Here is a 20,291-nt window from a genome sequence, read left to right as displayed (position 1 = left end):
CTCAGCTTTTCCCAAAAGCTGTTTAATGTTGCCGATTATTTCCATGATTCTGTGATTTTCTGATTATTTTCTGAAGGTGAGTAAAGATAGATGATAATACATAAAAATACCCCACATTGCAGAGCATCTGTGTACCTGCATCTGGAGTTGTTTTGACACATGCACATCATGCTTTTACTGCAAGTTTTACAAGGCATCTGACATCAAATTATAAAACAATGCACACACTTAACCTTTATTTCTCTAAAGTAAATTGATCTGGTTAGCAGCTGTGAAACTTGCTATATCACACACTAACAGCCCAGAAAATTAAGTATGACCATTTAATTACAGAGTTCATGCAAAATGACCCAGCCCTCACCTAGATAATCTGCAGCAGACTACACAGGAGTTCAGTCTCGAATCAATTCAGCATCAACCATCTCACTTGAGTTTGCCAACAGTGGTGTCTATCAACTCCGATTTTAGCAATACATCTGCTGGGACTTGGACTGAAACCAAACCCATTCCATATTGCCATCAAGCAGGCAAGGGATCTAATTATCTGGCAAGATTTCAAATATTAAAATGGAAAGGGTTCTCTATTCCGTTACCAATTCCCCTAGACAGCCATTATCTTATTAAAGGAATGCTTTTTAATAAGTAAGATTTGTTAAAGTGGTTCGTGACATAACTGAAGTGGGGAGCAGAAGCTAATTTATAACCTACAAAACCTGTACCAGGTGTCTGTAATATTGGCCATTAACCACAATCCTATTTAAAGCAACTAAAAACTCACTACAGTTGCATTTCTATAAAATCTGTCAGCTGCTCCTTGAGGAGCTCCAGCCTCAGGTCAACCCTGTAAGACATTTGGCATGTTAGCCAAGTTACAGCTCATTTTGTTAACTATGATCCCTATATGCACACAGTAAGCTCGTGTAACTTTCTGGAATGAACATCTGAAAAAGAAAGATTAAATAATGAGTAGAATGTTATCTGCTGCCACTTCTGTCACACCATGCCCAGAGGTCAGCAGGTTTGACATGGATCAGACTAACAGTAGCACTGGAAAAGACAGTGAGAAAGCACTGAGAAAGACAGAAAGGACTCAAAGACAGCTTGGTAGTGCTACCAGTACTGTCTTTTACCGCAGTGACATGTTTAGCATCCTGCTCCTGAGATGACATAACCAAAAGGAATGAGTGAGCTAGAACTGGTGAGTAAGTGAAGCAGAACCTGCTGTCCTCACCACAGAAGAGGGGACACTGGCAGCTGTAACACACAAATCCCCCCTGATGAGCACACAGTAAGCAAAACAATACTTACAAGATTTTCTATGTCCGTTCGTGCCAACACATATGTCCGTACATTGCCATTTTGATGCAGAAGCATGTATAAAAGAAGAGTCGCTTGATCAGATTTCTGCTGATCACACAAAGCTGTGTATAAACTGTTAAAATTAATCTGGAAAGCGTGTGGATTTGATGATGAAAAAGCAGTACTATCTGAAATGAAGAAATAAAGAAAAAAACAGTCTTTAACAAATACATTTACCATTCAGCTGTCTGTTTTACAAAAAGCTCTTGGTGAAATATTTTATACAGACACATTAACAGGGTCTCATGAAGCTCCATTTGTGCCAAAATGCTAAACTTGCTCTCCCATATGAGCTCCATTAAGACCCCTTTATCTGCACAAGAGACTCATCTTCTTTCATAAAGTAATTCTGTTCTTCCAAATGGCTTCCTTTGTTAGAAAGGAAGGCAATCCCAAGAGCTGCCTCAACAAGGGCAGCCACAGTGCCTTCTCTGGAACCAATGGACTGACCCACTAGAGCAGCTTGCTCCAAGCCCCTGTGTCCAACCTGGCCTTGAACACTGCCAGGGATGGGGCAGCCACAGCTTCTTCGGGCACTCCTGTGTCTGTCCCAGCACCCTGATGCTGATTCAAACCCTGCACCCCAAACTTCCAGGTTTTGCTCAGTGGCATCGAGGTGGTGTATCTCCTCACCATTTCTTGGCATGAAGGGCAGATGTACACAGGTGAAGGCTATCAGTATATTGTCAGTGAAACACAGGTATTGTCAGGACATCAAAGAAGTATGTGTGGTGGGAAGTCGTGGGTTAAGTGATTTAAAACACCACATCACACAGTCTAACACCCCTCAAAGTAACAGCAGTTTGTTCGTGTTCACAACGTAATCTGTGCCAGAGCTGGAAATGAGAATAAAACATATTTCTGTTCACAGAAGCCTTACACAGGAAGCTTTACCAATTTCAATAAAAATGTCCATCAGCACAGAACTCTAACATCTAGCAATTTCCAGTGGAAATGGAAAAAGCTAGAATGACAGTCGATGCACTCATGTCAGAAAGCCAGGTTCCTGTCCTCATTCAGCCTCCCAATCTTCCCCAGTCAGAAATTTTGCCTTTGCTTTCCTCATAAAACAGAAAAACACCCACCCAAACCTTTGAGAGTACAAGGTTTTGTTCTAGTGCAGAGCAGGTACATTCCTCAGCTCTCAAAAAGCTTCACAGAAATTTATAGAAAGCATTTTCCTCTCCAGCTCGTTTAAAAAACATCCAACCAAAACATGTATTGTCTGAGATGATACGTGAAGTAGGACATTTATGTCCTTTTGGGCTGATTTATTTCAGCATCCTGGCAACTGAATACGAGGCTATCTTCTCTAAGTATACAAATAAGCTGCGCATAGGGAAAATTTACAGCAATTTCATGGCAAGATGATATTCTGGGAACAATAGCAGGGATTTTCAAGTATACTGAAGATGTAGACCTAAAAATTTCCATATTGCTATGAGCAACTTCCAAAGTTGAAGAATTTAGCTAAAATTCCTTAGTTCCCACTGTAACAGACTACAGATTTCTGAATTGTTTATCATTTATTAAAAGGGCATTAACTTAGGGAAGAGCATAAACTTAGGGAAGTGTGACAATACTCCTCCTCCTCCTGCACCGTGGACAGAAGGGATCTTAAGGAGAGGAAGAAAAGACTCAGATGAATAAAGGAAAACAACAATGTAAATTTAGAAAGCAGCATTTTTACAAGCTATTTTACAGCCAACAGTATTATGACAGCTGACATAATAGGCAGCAGCACTTGTTTTTCATGCACATCTTCTATTCTCCTCAAATCCTGAAGGATTTCTCAGATGTTATAGAGCGTAACACCACAGGTAACGGTGAGAACAGTGTCACCACACGTGTGCCCATGGGAGCAACTGCAAGCCATCACAAATTTGGCTCTTAAATGAATACTTCCATGGTTTCTTATCAAACCTTTATACTCTCCTGTGGAAATATCTATACTGTTAGGGACTGACCTCACAAACACTCCCTGCACCCACTGAGATGTGGGTGTCTTGCTTCTGCCTTTCTTTTTAGTGGACTAAAGGTTTCTAATGGCTTTCAGCATGCAAGGCTGTGGTAGCTGTCCCTTGTTTTGAACATCTCAACTCTCTTTGGAAGGAAGCGCTGTTGGAAGACCTGCAGGAGCCCCACAGGAGCCTTGGCTCCCTCCGGGTTCCTGGGGGCCCGCTGAAGACAGCATGCCAGGGAGCCACTGCTTCTCTTGGCCTGGGCGAGGGGTGACAGCTCCAGCCATTCAGCTGCACTCAGCAGGAGCTCTGGAGCAAACCCTCCTCCTTTCTGCAGGAGCTGGGAGGCAGTGCCACACACACAGAGCTGAGACGCAGCCCATCGGCGATGGAAACCCTGCCTCTGCCCCAAAATGAGGTACCAATGAGGCAGAGGAGAGACCAAACCTTGCGTTCTGAACTACCACTCCTGCCACCACAGCCCCTTCAATCACTCATGGTGACTGTGGACCAAATGGTTTAAAAGCATCCCACTTCAGGCAAGTATTTCTCCTTTCTAGGGAAAATCTGCATGTAGACACCAATATCAGATGAAGTCAGTGTGCTCTCGCAAGCAGCAGCTTGATGCCATGGTTAGCTAAAGAGCGTTGACTTTCAGGCTTCACTTCTGTGGATGGTTAAACCACGCCAATTACAATTACAGCTCTTCACTCTCTGTTTCATTAAAGGATAGTTAAAAAACTAAGAAAAAAACCCTTAGAAGTGTTAAAGAAACTTAGGAGCAACAGCAGCACATCCTGTATTATTCTACAGAACATTAAACTGACCAACAGAAAAATTAAATTATTCTAGATCATATAGAGTAACAAAAACTATCCTGAATTTTATTACTTTTGTCCCAATTAAGTTATATATAAACTACTTCACCAAAAAAGCCAGTTTTCATTTTATAGTCACATACCATAGATCACTCTGACAGTAACCAGCCTTCCTTTCTCGTATCATTCTCCTCTTACCAGTCCCTCAGAATGTTCACAAGAATCAAATTTAAGCTCATTTATATGAGTATTGCTAGTGGAAACAAGTTTATGGGAAACAATAAATCATTCTATAAATGTACACATCTAGAGAAAATATGGCTTTTCATGCTGCTTTTGACATAAAGTTCTTTTAAAATTTTATGATACATGTGTACAGTTATAACAGTTTATAATGATTCACGAATAACAGTGTATAACATTACCAGTTACTGATGAGATGAAACAAAGTCAATCAAAATAAAATATTCATAGAAGTTTGCAGTTTAAAAAACAGAACAAACCAAAACTGTGTCATGCATTTCATCTGAAATGCTCGAAATGAGTAGACATTACCCAATATGCCTGAAATTAGTAAACAGGATCTAATAAAGCAAAGGGGCACTCCAGGACTAAGAATTTTTCTTATGATAACAACCCTCCATCCTCATAACCCCAAAACATTTCAGAGATAAAGGTGAACGAATGTAGAGCTCACCCTGCTAAAACTTAATGGTTAAAGAAATATAAAAACTCCCCCAAAATAGAGTAACTCAGAGGTACTCATGTGGTTCCACAGGTTATAACACAGCACCTGAGCTGTGCCAAGTAGCTCTGTGCACGCTGTCAACCTGCATAAAGCCAAGGAAAGGTAAACACCATGGCTAAAACTTGAAGAGATTGAAGTGTGTAGGTAAGGTATATATGGAAAGCAGCAAAATGCCTGCAAAGCTGAGCTATCTGGGCAGTCCAAACTGTGTTATGGCATTACTGTGTGCCAAAAGCAAGACACTGTGCAGCAGGGCGCTGTGAGTCAGTAAACAATATACCTCCAGTGACCAAATACACGGACTGGAACCTGCCTCAAAAACCAGGCAAGTGCTGCAACAACTCTGAAACTTTCCATATATACCATGAAAGCATTTATACTATCCAGTTTCTCCTCACATTTGCAATACAAGAACACAGTCAGCAAATCAGCTCCATCAGCAATTCAACTGCTTATCTTAGCTCTAAGGAACATGAGCAACTAAACAGTATTTCCCCAAGGGCTATAAAGTTTCAGGCAGTTCCTGCAGACTTGGATAACCAACCTACTTGTAAGCCAGTTTTATTTATATTTTTTGAAATGATGAAGCTTTCTAAGATTTTTCAAGTCTGAAGAAAAGGGCATCCTTCTCTCCCCTGTTCCAGCAGCTGAGGAACTCCACCTCTAAACTCCCAGAAGAACAATACTATATGATTACTGCTTTTCCACGGGCTGGCTGAAGGGAGAAAAAGCTTTGGGAAAAGACCCTGTACGCCGTCACAGCAATTTAACACTTCATTTTCATCAGTTCATGGTTAGAGGTAGGAACAGATACAAACCTTGGGTATTCTTGAAGGACATAATAGCTTGCCTGTAGGGATTCGGTGTATCTGGAGCATCGGTGAGATTGGCCAAGACCAGCAGCAGCAGTAGGCTCTGGTTAGCCAGAGGGGAGCACTGCTCCATCTGTGGCGTTGGTTTGCTGCCCACCCCTCCGAGCGTGAAGACTGTCCATAGGCCAGCTGCAGAGAAAAGGCAGAAAAGACCACGTTTATTCATGTTTTAATGAACAAGGCTCCTTCAGAGGAAAGGATGGCATCTGACACGCAGGTAGAGAGAGGAGAGGACAAACAATTCACCCCTGTACAAGGAGCTGACAGCTCTGACTGGTCTCTCAAAATGAAAGTTTCAGGACTAACACAGCAGCGGGCACAGAGAAGTGGGAATTTCAAGATTACTGGAAATTTAAGAAAGTTCTTCCCTGTGAGGGTGCTGAGGCGCTGGCACAGGGTGCCCAGAGAAGCTGTGGCTGCCCCATCCCTGGCAGTGTTCAAGGCCAGGTTGGACACAGGGGCTTGGAGCAAGCTCCTCTAGTGGAAGGGATCCCTGCCCATGGCAGGGGTTGGAGCTGGATGAGCTTTAGGGTCCCTTTAACCCAAACCAGTCTGGGATTGTGTGATATAAAAGGAAATCAGGAGAGGTGAAACAAAATCATATTTCTGAAGGGGAAAACCTTAAACACAGAGCAGATACCAGCCAAAGGATGCATGTAGCAATCCTAATAATGCTAACATATTAAGAGAGGAAAAAAAGCCTGTATGTCACAATTTTATAAAACCAACTCGGTCCATAATACAGCATTCTATTTTTAATAAACTCAACATATTTTAGGTAAACACAGCAACAAAATGTAATACTGCTTAAACTAGAATCTCCAGAATGAGAGTCCTATAGAGATCATCATTATTGCTCATTATTGTGGGTAGACAACTTAATAGCAAGTAATAAACCTTCTGGAAAAAGAAGACAGGATCAACAGCAATTTAAATTTATATTTTAAGGTATTATTAAACTCAGCCTCATATTTTTGCATTCCTGCAGAAGACGAAACAACTTGAAAAAGCACTCCAGTCAGAAGTACTTACACTGCTCAGAAATTCCTTTTTAAGAGAGTGCATGTAAGATGTTAAGGTATGGATGTATAAAGGGTTTACAATAATTTGAAAGTCTAGTTAACAAGAAATAAAAGTCTGAAGTGGCAAATCACTATTTGTCAAAAAAAAAACCCAAAAACAGTCAAAAAACAAGACTGATTCCTTTTGGGTAAGCAAGCTTTCGTTGTCTCTAAAAACTGCCTCGAAAATACACATGTGACAAAGTGCAAAAACTTAATTCATTTTAAACCCTCAAAATTTATTAGGTACACAAATGTAAATAAATCATCACTCCACATCGACTCACAGTTCTTTCCTCATGGTCTACAATAAGAACGCATGTTAGCATACCCTCCCCTTTTTCTAGGTGTATATACATGGTGGATATACAGTATTAAGGCATAATGCCAGTAAAAAGCACCTGAAAGCTGCTTGTTAAGACTTTCGTTATCATACTGCTTGAACTTTGATGTTTGAGCCTGAAATGCAGAGCCATTTTCATATTTAATTCTTAAAACATTATAAAATATTAACTTCAATACTAAGCTACCATCTTTGGAAATCCTGTTCCTAATTACAGTAGTGTTGATGAACCAAGTTGACCGGTTACATGCCAAAATACTAAAGCGGAGATGCTGCAGATTCTGGGGGAAAAGTCAGGTCAAAGGGTGGAATTTCCCCCCCTCATTGCCATGGTGATACATGGTAAGTTCAATGTCACTGCGCATCCAACCTTATCACATCTGGACTCCTGATACATTCCAAGGTGATAAGAAACATCCCCTCTTGATGACATTGACCCCCAAATGCCTGCTTAGAACGGGTTATTTAAATGTATCTTGATATTTCATTCCAGAGACTGAGCATTTAGCCAAATTATTCATGTAATAGGTCAAAGTCTTGAATTATACAGCACAAAAAAGAAATAATCTCAACTTAAAACAGAATTCCTGTTCCCTTTTTTCAACATTATCTAAATGAAAAATTATAACACACTTTTTAATCACAGAAAAATTAAGAAAGTTTAGTTTTCAGTCTTCTGTCTGAAACCTAGTCTGCTAGATTCAAGACACAAAGGATGAAAACCTGTAAGCCATTTGAATGAAAAAGCTAAGCACAGTATAACCAATTAAAAGAACTTGAAGTACTCCTAGTCCTGCACAATGAAAGCCAGGCAAAGAGTATTTTTCTTCAAACATAATTATATATAGTCAGATTTAGTAATAAACCAACACTCCATCATCACAATTGCAAGGCAATTACTGCCACGTCAAGGGCAGGGGAACTAATGCCATTCAGTACTAAGCAGCTTGAAGGAGTTCTTATAATAAAAAGCACTATAATTACAGCCTTCCTGGCAAAAAAATCATGTTACATTAATAATCCCATATCACTGTGTTTTTGATCCAGTGTCCTTAAATCAGAAAGAAGCTGAATAAAAATTATGACCACGAAGTTAGCTTTTAGACTCACATGAGTTATACAGATAGGTAACATGGAAAGAAATTATTCATATATATATTTATCATCATGTGTTAAATTAATTCAAATTTGGCACATTTGCTTTTTCTTAAAGTTTAGTGTACGTCTCATTTTTAATTTTTCCACCACCCCACCCTTCTGAGGCTGGCATCTGCCATTACTACACCTTTCCTCAACAGCTAGGAAAAGACAGATATGGCCAAAATCCTGGTGAGTAAGTTCAATCTTCCAGTAGGGAGAATGAGGTAATTATGTCCAAGAGAAATCTGCACATTGATATATGACCCAAGTAATCTCCTGAAGTTCCATCTCTTGCTGGCAAATGTACTCCTGCACAAAAGCAGTCCCAGGCTAACATGTTTGCAATAATCCTTTCAGTTCCAAAATGCTATGCCATGTTAGGTGGTACGTATCAGTTGGTACTCCCAACTTACTCAAGTTGAGAAATTCCTAAGGAAAACATCCTTTCTGATCATTAACAGCAGACTGAAATGCTATTTAGCTAAATAGCTAAAGAGCTTGAGAGGACAGCAAGACAAGAATTCTGTGTTCTGGCTGTATTCTACATGTTTATAATATTTTAAGTCTCAGTTTCCTACATGTGGTTTTACATTTATGTATATTTCAGTATTACTAAGCTGTATTTCAGGGGTTTTAGGGAGCAAACCAAAAATAATTTATACTGCAACCCCTCAGAAGTTATCCTCATTATATTCTTTTCAGATCTGATATTAGGGTTAACAGAAAAGGTATGAAGAATATACACTGATACAAAACAAGTATCCAGAACCACATTTCAGATTCTGCTTCCTGAGAACATCCTGTGATGTTCTCAAGCGGCAGAACAAAAAACAAACAAATAAACAAAAAATCTCCAAAAATCCCACCCCAGAATAAAAGGAAGAAAATGCAATGTTTGAAATTCCTGTTTAAGCCATGGGTAGCTGTGACTGTACTAGTGCTGCCTGGTATCATTAAAAGCATGGAATGAAATTTGCTCAGACACTTCAACACATAGTGCTTGATTATCCTTCACATTTAAATTTCACTTTCAATTTCCTATTCTCTTGTCATTTTAATACATATCCCTGGGGAAATGTAAATTACAAATTTTTCTTAAAGCTTTCTATGTCTCTGAGCTACAACTCAAAACTAAACAGGTGAAGTGAAAAGGATGAAGGGGGTGACTTACCTGCAATAGCATCAAGACCCAAAGTACTACTGAAGGTCTAGAAACTCTTGGAAAGGTTTTGCATTACCTAATGTTACCTTTTTGGTGCTAATTACAAGCCTGATGAAGTTAATTACCCGTAATTCTAAAAGAGTCTCTTCAGCATTGTTGTGGTTTCAGCCAGCAGGCAGCTGAACACTACACAGCCACTCACTTGCTCCCCACCGAGTGGGACTGGGGAGACAATTGGGGAAAAAAAAGGTAAAATCTGTGGGCTGAGATAAAGACAGTTTAATAGGACAGAAAAGAAATGGAGAATAATAATGGTAAAAGAATACAACAAATAAGTGATGCACAATGCCATTGTTCACCACCCGCTGATGCCAAGCCAGACCCCAAGCAGCAGCCGCTGCCCTCTGGACCCCATTTCTTTTTCGTCCAGCATGACATTATAGGGTATGGAATGTACCATACGGCATGGAATATTCCTTTGGGGACTTGGGGTCACCCATCCTGGCTGTGTCCCCCCTCCCAGCTTCTTGTGCCCCCCAGCCTCTTCACTGGTATGCAAAGCTGACAAGACCTTGACTTACTGTACGCACTGGACGGCTGAAACATTGAGATAACAACATAATCAACATTATTCACCATCCTAAATCCAAAACACAGAACTACAAAAAATTAACTCTATCCCAGCCAAAACCAGCACAAACATTTATGTATTTGGATCACTTATTTCATCTATGCAATTTACTGTTTCTGTAAAACCGATTTTTAATTGTAATTCTCTAATATAAATTTATTTCTTGACTCAGAACCACACTACCAGATTTTTTGTTGATTAACGTTTAACATTCAAGTAACGTTTTGACAATTATTTCTGGCAAGTACACAGATACTTTGAGAAGAAACAGCCTGCTTTTACCTTTAAAACAAAATCAGGAGATGCATTTTTCTCTTCTACAAAACCACCCATTGCAGCTTCTTTTTTCCCAAATTCATATAATTATGAGTAAGGCATGGCAAGGAAAGCATGTCTTGCTTAAGAGCAATGTATGGGGGATTTTGCAATAGAGAATCGGAGGTCTCCTCTAAGATGGCTAGAAACAGTGTTCACAGCCATGAAAACAAGCCCAGAACTTTAATCTAGTCTGAACAGTCTGTGGAACAACACTTAATGGCAAAATGAAGTTATGTCACATTTATCAAAAAAGAATTTTCTTTCACCAGACTGTTATTTAATGTAAACACAATTCTGCAGAAATCTCAGCCTAATGTTCTGGTCTCTGTTACGCAACAAGACCATACAAGTAAGGCTGACGTTTGTACCTATGTGGAGAAAAGTTTAAATGCATTTTATAGTTTCATGCAAGAAAGCAACATTTTAAAACCAAAGGATAGATGGGAGCGCAGAAGGTAAAAAATTTACTCATTATAAAGCATTGATATTTATGGCCAACTGAACTTCTAGTACTGCGTGCCGTTATTTCAAGTTAGTGTATCAACAAACTGTGAGCTATAATGAATTTGTGAGCTTTTGAGGGACATTTATCAAACTAGTTGTAAACGAAACACATCTTAAGCACCGTCCAATGTAAAGCCTTAGAAGAAGATAAACCCTTCTGAGCTCTCTCCCTGGATAGAGCATTAACGCAGAAGAAATTGCTGTTACTTATTTCACAGTATTTTTCCAGGAAAAGGAGATATTTAATATTTTTCATTTAATAGCAGTTGTGAAATGCAATCACAGTAATAACTGAACTTCAAGGAGTTTTCCTTTAAACAACCTATCCTTCACTAAGTTTAAATGGAGGCATTAAATTTCAATTAACGCTGGCATACCCATTTGACTATGCTCATCAGCACAGACAAAGATGTCGCTGTCCCACTCTGCTCACCACTGGTCAGGCCACCCCTACAACACTGTGCTCAGTTTCAGCCCCTGCTGTGCAAAGAAGATGTGGATGGATGGAGAGGGTACACAGAACGGCCACAAAGATGATACAAGGATTGGGCAGTGTGTGAGGAAAGGCTGAGAGCCTCAGGGGAGACCCTGTCACCGTTTTCTAGTATTTAAAGTGCGGCTACAAAGAAAATGGAGACTCCCTGTTGACAAGGAGTCCCATGGAAAAGATGAGTGTGATGTTGGGCACAGTTGGACACCACAGGGAAATCTTTTGCAATGAGAATAACATGGGAATAACCTCCCCAGGGTAGTGGTGGGTTCCCCAACACTGGACACTGACAGGGTGCTGGGACATCTGGTCTAGGTCATGCTGTGCGTAGACAGGTTGGACAAGTGGATGCTTGAGGTCCCTTCCAACCCATTTTTCTGTGATTTCTCTCCTCACTGGAGCTTGGTAACAGAACAGGTCCTTTCCTCATCCCCCCCATATATACAACCTAAGTCCTATCACAAACCATTAGCCTCTCGTAGGCTCAGAATGGTTAGAGGTTGGAAGGAGCCTCAAAGCTCATCCAGTTCCAACCCTGCTGCCACAGGCAGGGACACCTTCCACTAGACCATGCTGCTCAAAGCATCCTCCCAGCAAGTTTTATTACTTTTGATACTATTTTGCAGAGTGTACCAGCCCAAGGTGCAGCCCTGGGGTGCTCTGAAGACTAAAAATGAAGAAGAGTTTTAGTAGACATGAAGATCTTCAAAAGATCTTCTTGATCAATTCCTGTCATTTTAACATTTCCAAAATGGCAATTCTCTTCCCTTATTGCAAAAATGGAAAGAACACAAATAGATGAGGCTAGAGAAGACAGTTTAAAAAGTGTTAAATACCAGAAAGAACCACAAAAAACCCCACCAAACTGATCTAACTCATGTTTCAATATCTGTTCAAATCAAGTCCTAGCTCCACACCCGGCCTTCCTATTTATGAATCTCTCAGCATCCAGAAGATTGTTCAATCATGCAACAACATCTAAGACAGAAGTAAATATAGACTATGAAGAACTAAAGCAAAAGTGATTTTCACTGCATCTAATTGATACCATCATGGACTTCCTCCACCGAAACCAGTGAATACTTATTATTCAAAAACATTACAATTACCAGTTCATTCTTACTACATTCAAGCAGCAGCTTTGGGAACTTGAGGGTTGGTTTTTTGTTTGTTGTTTTGTTTTTTTTTTTTATTATTTTATTTAATGCTTATTATGCGTGTCACATTTCTTAAGTCAATTCAATGGTTCTCACATTGTGGTCTGATGAACACTTTCTGGTGGCCCATGGAGAGCTGGCAGCTCACATTGTGCTGGCTCTTGTCCTTGTTTCCAGCTGCTACATTGTGTTAGAAGAAAGCTAAAAATACATAAATACTTTCCTACGATTACTTTTCCATGTAAGCAATTTCTCAAGTTGCCACGGGGATGTTATGTGATAATGAATGGGAGAGGAAAAAGTGGCCCATGGAATCATAAACGGGAGAGGATGGATCAGCGAGGCAACTGCTGCATCAAGATGCAGTTCACATAAAGTTGTCTTATGCTTTATAAGCACATCCTTAACATCTCCGGTCCTTACTAAAGCAGCTTCAGACTGCTAATTGTGAGAAGCACTGGGTATACTTGCTTAAAAGGCTATAAAAATAGCAGCTACACTAATTTCAGGAAAGTCCCATTGCAAGTTTTTGGAAGATTCATTACAGCAAGAAACAAGCAAAGCTGAAGTATAGGAAATAACGCAATAATTTCTATGTGGTTAGTGAACTTGCATGTTAAGTATTCCATCCTCAAGCAACAATAAACTCATAAGGAGCGTAAACACACCAATGCATACACAAACTACAACCCCTGACTGAAAAAGTGCGTCTGATTACAGCATGGATTTTTTAGGGAGGGAATTTACAAACTGAGAAGCATAAAAATGGCTGTCCTAAATACTGCAGTGACTATGTTTGCAATAACTGCTTCAGCTGACACAAGTCCTTATTAATGACAGATTTTTGCAACATTATATCTGACATAGTAATACAAACGACAAAGTAATGATTTTTTAATTTTCAGCAGTATTTTCATGCTCTCCACTGTCTGGCATTGGGCAAAAAGAATTAGGCCTAGACAGCTTAAGACATAGAAGGAAAGATGCTGTAAAAACAACAATAAATGAACAGTTTCTGGGCAACACACAGTCTAGTAAAATAAATTCACATTTTAAATACTAGTAGGCTAGCTGGTTTCTAAGTCATCAGCAGGCTGCAGGAAGTATTCACACGTGGGAGATACTGAATTTAAAAGCTTGTGGGCAGTGCTGTAAGCATTTTGAAACAACAGCTTAAAACATCTTGACTCTATTTATTGTTTGGAACATAAGAACAATACGGGATGTATATCAGAGTAAATGCATCATCAGTTGAAACAACACATCTTGGCTTAAAATCTGACCAAGCTATCACTTAGTCCTTGGTGCAAAGTGCCGTGCAATGTCAAAGTCACACGTCTCAACAATGCACGTAATGGACTGCCATGGGCTGTATTTCAAGTACCGTTATTACTATCGTAAACATTAATTTATTTATTTTCAGTATTTAATTCCTAATTATTGCAGAAAAAGTGACTGCAAAGCTCTAGAACAATTAAGCACATGTTTTAGATGGCATTTCTGAATGTTTAAGAAATAAATTATAGAAGACATGTTTTAAAAACAAGTTACTTTCTTCTCATCAAACCAGCGCAACAGAACTACTAAGGCTGGCTCATTGCAATATATGAGTGAACACAACTTATTTGTTTGAGGGTTTTCACACCTAATAATATTATGGTAAAGGAGACGAGTATTTCATCCCACTTGCCAAGAACAGCAGAAGGTAGTAATTTCTGTGAAGCCAAGCCCTGCAACACAAAACATGCTGCCTGCCCCAGTCCTGACCAGGAACAGCCCAGGTCTTGTATGTGTTTATATCTGTATTTTCAAAATGCAACCCAAGCACCTGATTTTCAGCCATCCCCACTGCTCCAGGCACTGCTGCAGCAGAACAGAATAGCTGCGGGGAACGGCACTGCTATAGGAGGCACCGGAAAAAACGAAAGCCCAGCAGATCTACAAATAAACTGTCCTAAAGCTGTGGCATGAGAAGCGCCACCGTGCCCGAGAAGGCCGGGGCTGTGATGTCATTAACACATTCTGGAAGCAGTTTTTCAGGAAATGAATCATGGAAGTAAGTGAAAAGTGAAAACGCATTAGGTAACTGTGTTCATCCCCTACCCATGCACCAGTGTTCCCTCCAGTACATTTTGTTATTCTATCCAGTCTAATTTTAAGGGACTAGTAATGGAGCTTGAACCACTTCCTTTGGGAAGAGTGTTCCATAATCTAATAAACCTCAACATTAAGATTGTTTTCCTAATATTCAGCCTAAGCATTACTTTGTTCAACTTTGTCTACTTATTCCTATAAGTGGTTCTATGTAATACCATAAAACCTTTCTCCTCCAGTTCAGTGTTTACAGCCTTTAAATAAAAGGCACAGTCATGCCTCCTTTGTTGCCTAGCCAAATTATATACACAGATTTTTCTTTCCTTTCTTTGAAAGTCTTTTCCATTTTGCTTCAAGCGATTAATCCCAGCTCCAACACTTTGCACAACCTCTCAAATGTCACTGCACTGAGAAAGATTACAAACACTAAACTGCATAGGTCTAATATCATAAACAAGCCTATTCCCCAATTCACTGCAAAAAATAATGTTTATTTATTTTAAACTATTCATCCTCTTTTTTACCATTGGAACCCAGGAGTTCTTTACTTTGGCATCTAAACTGATACAGGCTTTTTTCAGAGCTAGAGTCCTATCTATGCCTTCAAATTACCTTACCCTTTCTGCTTTCAACTTCAAAATAGGAGAAGATCACCTTCTCCCAGGAGCATGAAGTTAGAGACTTGCATTCCCATTAAAGCTTTTGACACCACAGCTGTATCAGAAATGTATAAAGACATTCCCCTCTCCCCAGTTATTCTGTCTGAAAAACTACAAAAACATTTATGAACAGCTCTTACGTGCACACAGGTGCTGCAGAATGGGATAGCTTTGTTAGCTGGAAGCCTCTGAAGATGTTTTTAGTATCTGTAACATGAATCTTAATAGCAGACATATCTCGTGACAGACGCCTTGAAGAATTAAGTAAAGCAAATTACATTATCACATTCCTGAATCAAAAGGCCATAAAGATGCCAAATAAAGCTAGAAATACCTCTAATAAGCCATCAATCCACGTCAAGAAACACAGACAAAAACCCTATAGCATGGGAATATCTTACACAAGGAAGGAAATCATCACATTTTTACAAGCTCCACACAAGGCCCCTTGATGAAAACATCCATTGCAACTCCTTTGGACACAAGCAATACAATTTCTGAGATGAAACGATATTTCTGCTTCACATATGAAGACTGCTCAATATAACTGACGCCGCAAATGTGACCGTAAAGATAATAAAGGTTTTATGATACTATGTAAGTATTATGACTATTTTAAACCTGGTGGTGGTTTTCTGGATAGAAAACTCCTTTGGCTTTTGCCCAGAGCACAGTCCTGGTCCTTTATTGTTGTGGTCAGAATGGAAGGGAGCACAGTGAACATGTATAATCCCACTGATGGTGGCATTGTTTTTTTTCCAGTAACATTTTTTGCCAACACAATCAGACAAAATTGGGGACAGAAACAAACATGGAAACATATTCAAACACTATCTTGGTGAAGTGAGAGCCACATTCATCCACAGCATTGATTTTGACAACAACACAATCAGGCTAGTCCACTGAAGAAAAACATTACCAAGACCAAACCAATGGCTCAAAGAAACCAGATGAAGAGGATGGAAAAGACAGAGAAGTTTTAGAAGCTGAGTAGCAAGGAAGAAATCATGCTTCAGAGCAAAGGATCACAGGATGATTCAGGCTGGAAGGGACCTCAAAAGGTCCCTGGCCCAACCTCCTGCTTCAAGCAGGGGCAGCTATGGGGTCACACCAGGTTGCTCAGGGTTTCATCCAGCTTAGCCTTGGAAACTTCCCAGGATGGAGATGGCACAACCTTCCTGGGCAGCCTGCTCCACGGCTCAACTGTCCTCATGGTCCTCACACATAAATATTTCCATAGGATTCCAGAAACTCTTAATTTCTTTTAAAAATAATTCTTCATTTATAAAATGGAAAAAGAATAAATCCCTTTCCAATCCTGCATGCTTAAAACAGGATTAAGGGAGAAGAAAGACAAGCAACAAAAAAATTTTCAGAAGTAGAAAATTAATTTTCCAAGAAGAAAAATAAGATTTATCGTCACTGATATGAGATCTCAAGATTTCACGTTCATTCCTCCCTCTTTAAAGTCGGGTGTACAGGGCTGTTGGGGAAACGATTTTAAGATGTGTACATGCTCAAAGAGGAGGTGTTTTGAATTAAAGAATACCTTTAAACCTAGTGCTGGCACATGCAAACATTTAAAACAAACAAAATACTACCTTTACTTACCAAAGTTACTTTTACAAAACCAGCAAGCCAAACACTTGGCAGCTGTAGTTGCCAGTCATTACCTCTTTCATAAGAAAGTCAGTAGGTACTTATCAGCAATCTGAGCTACACCTACCTCTGCTCAAGCCATTGAAGCATGCACCTAGGGAAACCACACGTCTGTTTTAAAGAGTTTATTACAGAAAATAGAGGAAAGAATATAAGCCCTGAAAGAAAGGTACACAGAACAAAATAGATGAAGGCAGCAATTACATTTAGTATACTATATAATAGTTAGGAACGATTAAGGAACAATGTAATCCATCAAGGTGAATTTATGGCACTGCTCTATGTATTTTGACAAAGACAGCAGTCAGAGTAATGTATGATTATTCTTGGAAAAAATCCACAACAATCACACTCACGCTGTCTTAGACAATAATGCCTATGCAGCCACAGCAATGGTGGGCAGAGAAATTATTCAGTAGGACAAGGGATCAATGTTGTTAAGTTTGGAGATGATGTAACAGCACGACAGTCTTCTGAATTTTACAAAACTCTGGAAAATTCAACGTGAGAAGACTTTCAAGGGCCTTTCTCAGGTTTCAAGGTGTCCAAAAGTGCTCCACACACCACATTCAGACATTTCCCATTCATGCACTGCAGAAGAGGTTTTAGAAATCCAGGTCATGCTCTTGGTAAAACACGAAGCACAAACCATAAGAAAAACAGGAGATGCAGGCTGACAAACATTTTGAAAGTCTGACTGCTGTTTACTGGAGTCGCAGACAAAACTGTTTAGATAGCCCACAACATACTGCAAAAAACTCACTGAATTTTTCCTGATAACCTTGTCCTTGAATTTCTGTTGTTTACTGCAGGCTCAGAGAATTTTAAGAATTTCTTGTCACAAAGTTATGCACATCTTGATTAACCCCCTTTTAGGAAGGAAGGAAGAGAAGATGCTTAACAGAACAAGACTGCCAGCATGAATTCTTCTATGTAGCAAACAGGCCAAATATATTACTGTAATATTTTTACTGTAGATAGACTCATTTTGGCGTTTATGTAAGTATATGAAAATGATATTCTATATAATATTTTAAATAAATTATAAAATATAATCGATTTATTGAAATTATCAAATATATATCAAATATGAGCACATAAAGAAGAATCATGAAGTAGTCATCATGTATAAATACACATTCATAACATGCATTAGGTGTGAATTCTCTCCAAGTAACACGGTGTCCCCTATAGACAATTTAATAGAACCCCAGACTGGTTTGTGTTGGAAGGGACCTTAAAGCTCATCCAGCTCCAACCCCTGCACAGGCAGGGACCCCTTCCACTGGAGCAGCTTGCTCCAAGCCCCTGTGTCCAACCTGGCCTTGAACACTGCCAGGGATGGGGCAGCCACAGCTTCTCTGGGCACCCTGTGCCAGCGCCTCAGCACCCTCACAGCAAAGAGCTTCTGCCTAAGAGCTCATCTCAGTCTCCCCTCGGGCAGGTTAAAGCCATTCCCCTTGGCCTGTCCCTACATCCCTTGTCCCAAGCCCCTCTCCAGCTTTCCTGCAGCCCCTTCAGGCACTGGAGCTGCTCTCAGGTCTCCCCTTCAGGAGCCTTCTCTTCCCCAGGCTGCCCCAGCCCAGCTCTCTCAGCCTGGCTCCAGAGCAGAGCTGCTCCAGCCCTCGCAGCATCTCCATGGCCTCCTCTGCACTCACTCCAACAGCTCCACGTCCCTCTTGTGTTGTTGCCCCAGAGCTGTACCTCAGCTTCAGTATTCCAGGTGGGGTCTCACAACTTGCTGGTGTTCCCTGCACCAGGCTCTGCTGCACTTCAAACACAATGTAAGACCTAACTTAAAGATGTGGTGTTCAGTTACTCAAACAAGTGGCTATAAAATTTTTTAACACCTTCTCATGCTTCTCCTACTGCAATGACAGTCTGTTCCAATCATGAAACACAACATACACATGGCACACACATGTTCAGAGTTCGAAGCAACTGCAAAACTCATGGTTGTCCATGCTCCACCTGAGTTCTGTTCTCTTGTTTATGCAGGTGATACCAGAACACTTGCAGGCACCCATATTTTCTGTGCGATCCCATTACAAATGACAGCACTCAAATTCTCCTTTTGTCATTAACCTTTATTTCTTGGATTCCAGTGTTATTTTTAAATAGCACTAATTAGGGTGTTGATATTAACTAACGATTCTGAAGTAGTACCCTCAGAAGAACTTCATCTGTGCATAGATGGGGAAGAAGGGAGGTGAAATTCAGACTGCCGTGGACAGAAGTGACCTGTTACATTGCTAGACAGATTCTGGCATCCAACAGCTGATTTTTCCAGAGCAGTTATAATCTTATATCACTTTGTGAGTTTAATACACTGCTCCTGTTGACCTGTTGTGACTGCAGGCACTCAATGCAAAATGAACCCATTTCTTAAGTGAGACATGAGAACACGAGGAACATGAGAAAGTGGCTCCTGGGAGTCTCCCTTAGAAATTATTTGTCATACGTCTAAAAAAATAAATTAATAATAAAATGGTAAGCGACAAGGGAGGACTATTTTTTTTTCTGGACTCAGGTGTCTAAAACACAAGGTAATTTTCATCTTTCTGTTCCCTTCCTTGTTAAAGGTATGCAGCTCAGTTGCCATGGCAAGACATACCCATTTCCATCACAACAAGACATATCCAAATTCCATGACAACACATCTCCTAAGTTTCACTCCTCCAAACTTGTGAAGCACCCCCAAGCACTGGTACCTGCAACAGCTCCAACCAGCTTCTCCACCAGAGCCATCAGGAGAGCATCTAAAAGCAACTAAACACAACTCCAAATAGAAGTACAGTTGGGAAACTTGGTTCTATACAGTCTGGGAGAGCTCTGGCTGCCACCCACATTTCTGAGAAGATTTGCTCACACACCTTGGACCCCACCACCTCTCCCCAGCACATGCTGTGGGTATATTGGTTGTCATCTGCTCCAGCCTTTCCCTATTTTTCCTCTGAGCCATAACGTTTTATAATGTAGAGATAACTTCCTCCTCTACTCTACCAGCTGTACCGAGGAAGACCCTGAGCGTTAATTCTCTTGCTTGAAACCTGGGCCACCAGCTACTGAATGAAGAAATTGCAAGGAAATTCTGCCCCACATTTTGGAACTAGCAGCCTCCACAAAGGGTGCCACATAGAATCATGGAATGGTCTGGGTTGGGAGGGACCTTCAAGGTTATCCAGTCTCTCCCTGCCCCAGGCAGGGACACCTTCCACTGGAGCAGCTTGCTCCAAGCCCCTGTGTCCAGCCTGGCCTTGAGCACTGCAAGGGATGGGGCAGCCACAGCTTCTCTGGGCACCCTGTGCCAGCGCC

General features: G+C 40.4%; 2 protein-coding genes across 12 annotated transcripts in view; both read right to left on the bottom strand.

The window, feature by feature from the left end:
* Nucleotides 1–20,291, bottom strand: part of RPL17 (ribosomal protein L17) — a 117,006-nt gene that overhangs the window by 9,816 nt on the left and 86,899 nt on the right. The gene's annotated exons all lie outside the window — the stretch shown is intronic.
* Nucleotides 1–20,291, bottom strand: part of DYM (dymeclin) — a 224,266-nt gene that overhangs the window by 128,842 nt on the left and 75,133 nt on the right. For all 11 annotated transcript variants that reach the window (XM_057405672.1, XM_057405680.1, XM_057405676.1 and 8 more), the window contains 2 exons: nucleotides 5,705–5,887; nucleotides 1,309–1,487 (listed from right to left, as the gene is read on the bottom strand). In XM_057405672.1, the coding sequence (XP_057261655.1) occupies nucleotides 1,309–1,487; nucleotides 5,705–5,887 (362 nt within the window). The remainder of the gene's footprint in view (nucleotides 1–1,308; nucleotides 1,488–5,704; nucleotides 5,888–20,291) is intronic.

Source organism: Pezoporus wallicus, unplaced genomic scaffold (genome assembly GCF_028554395.1).
Source record: "Pezoporus wallicus isolate ANWC-B61680 ecotype Strahan unplaced genomic scaffold, APGP_CSIRO_Pwel_v1 scaffold_13428, whole genome shotgun sequence".
NCBI lineage: Eukaryota > Metazoa > Chordata > Aves > Psittaciformes > Psittacidae > Pezoporus > Pezoporus wallicus.
Note: the sequence above shows the minus strand (reverse complement) of the source record. Positions and strands in the feature narration are given on the sequence as shown.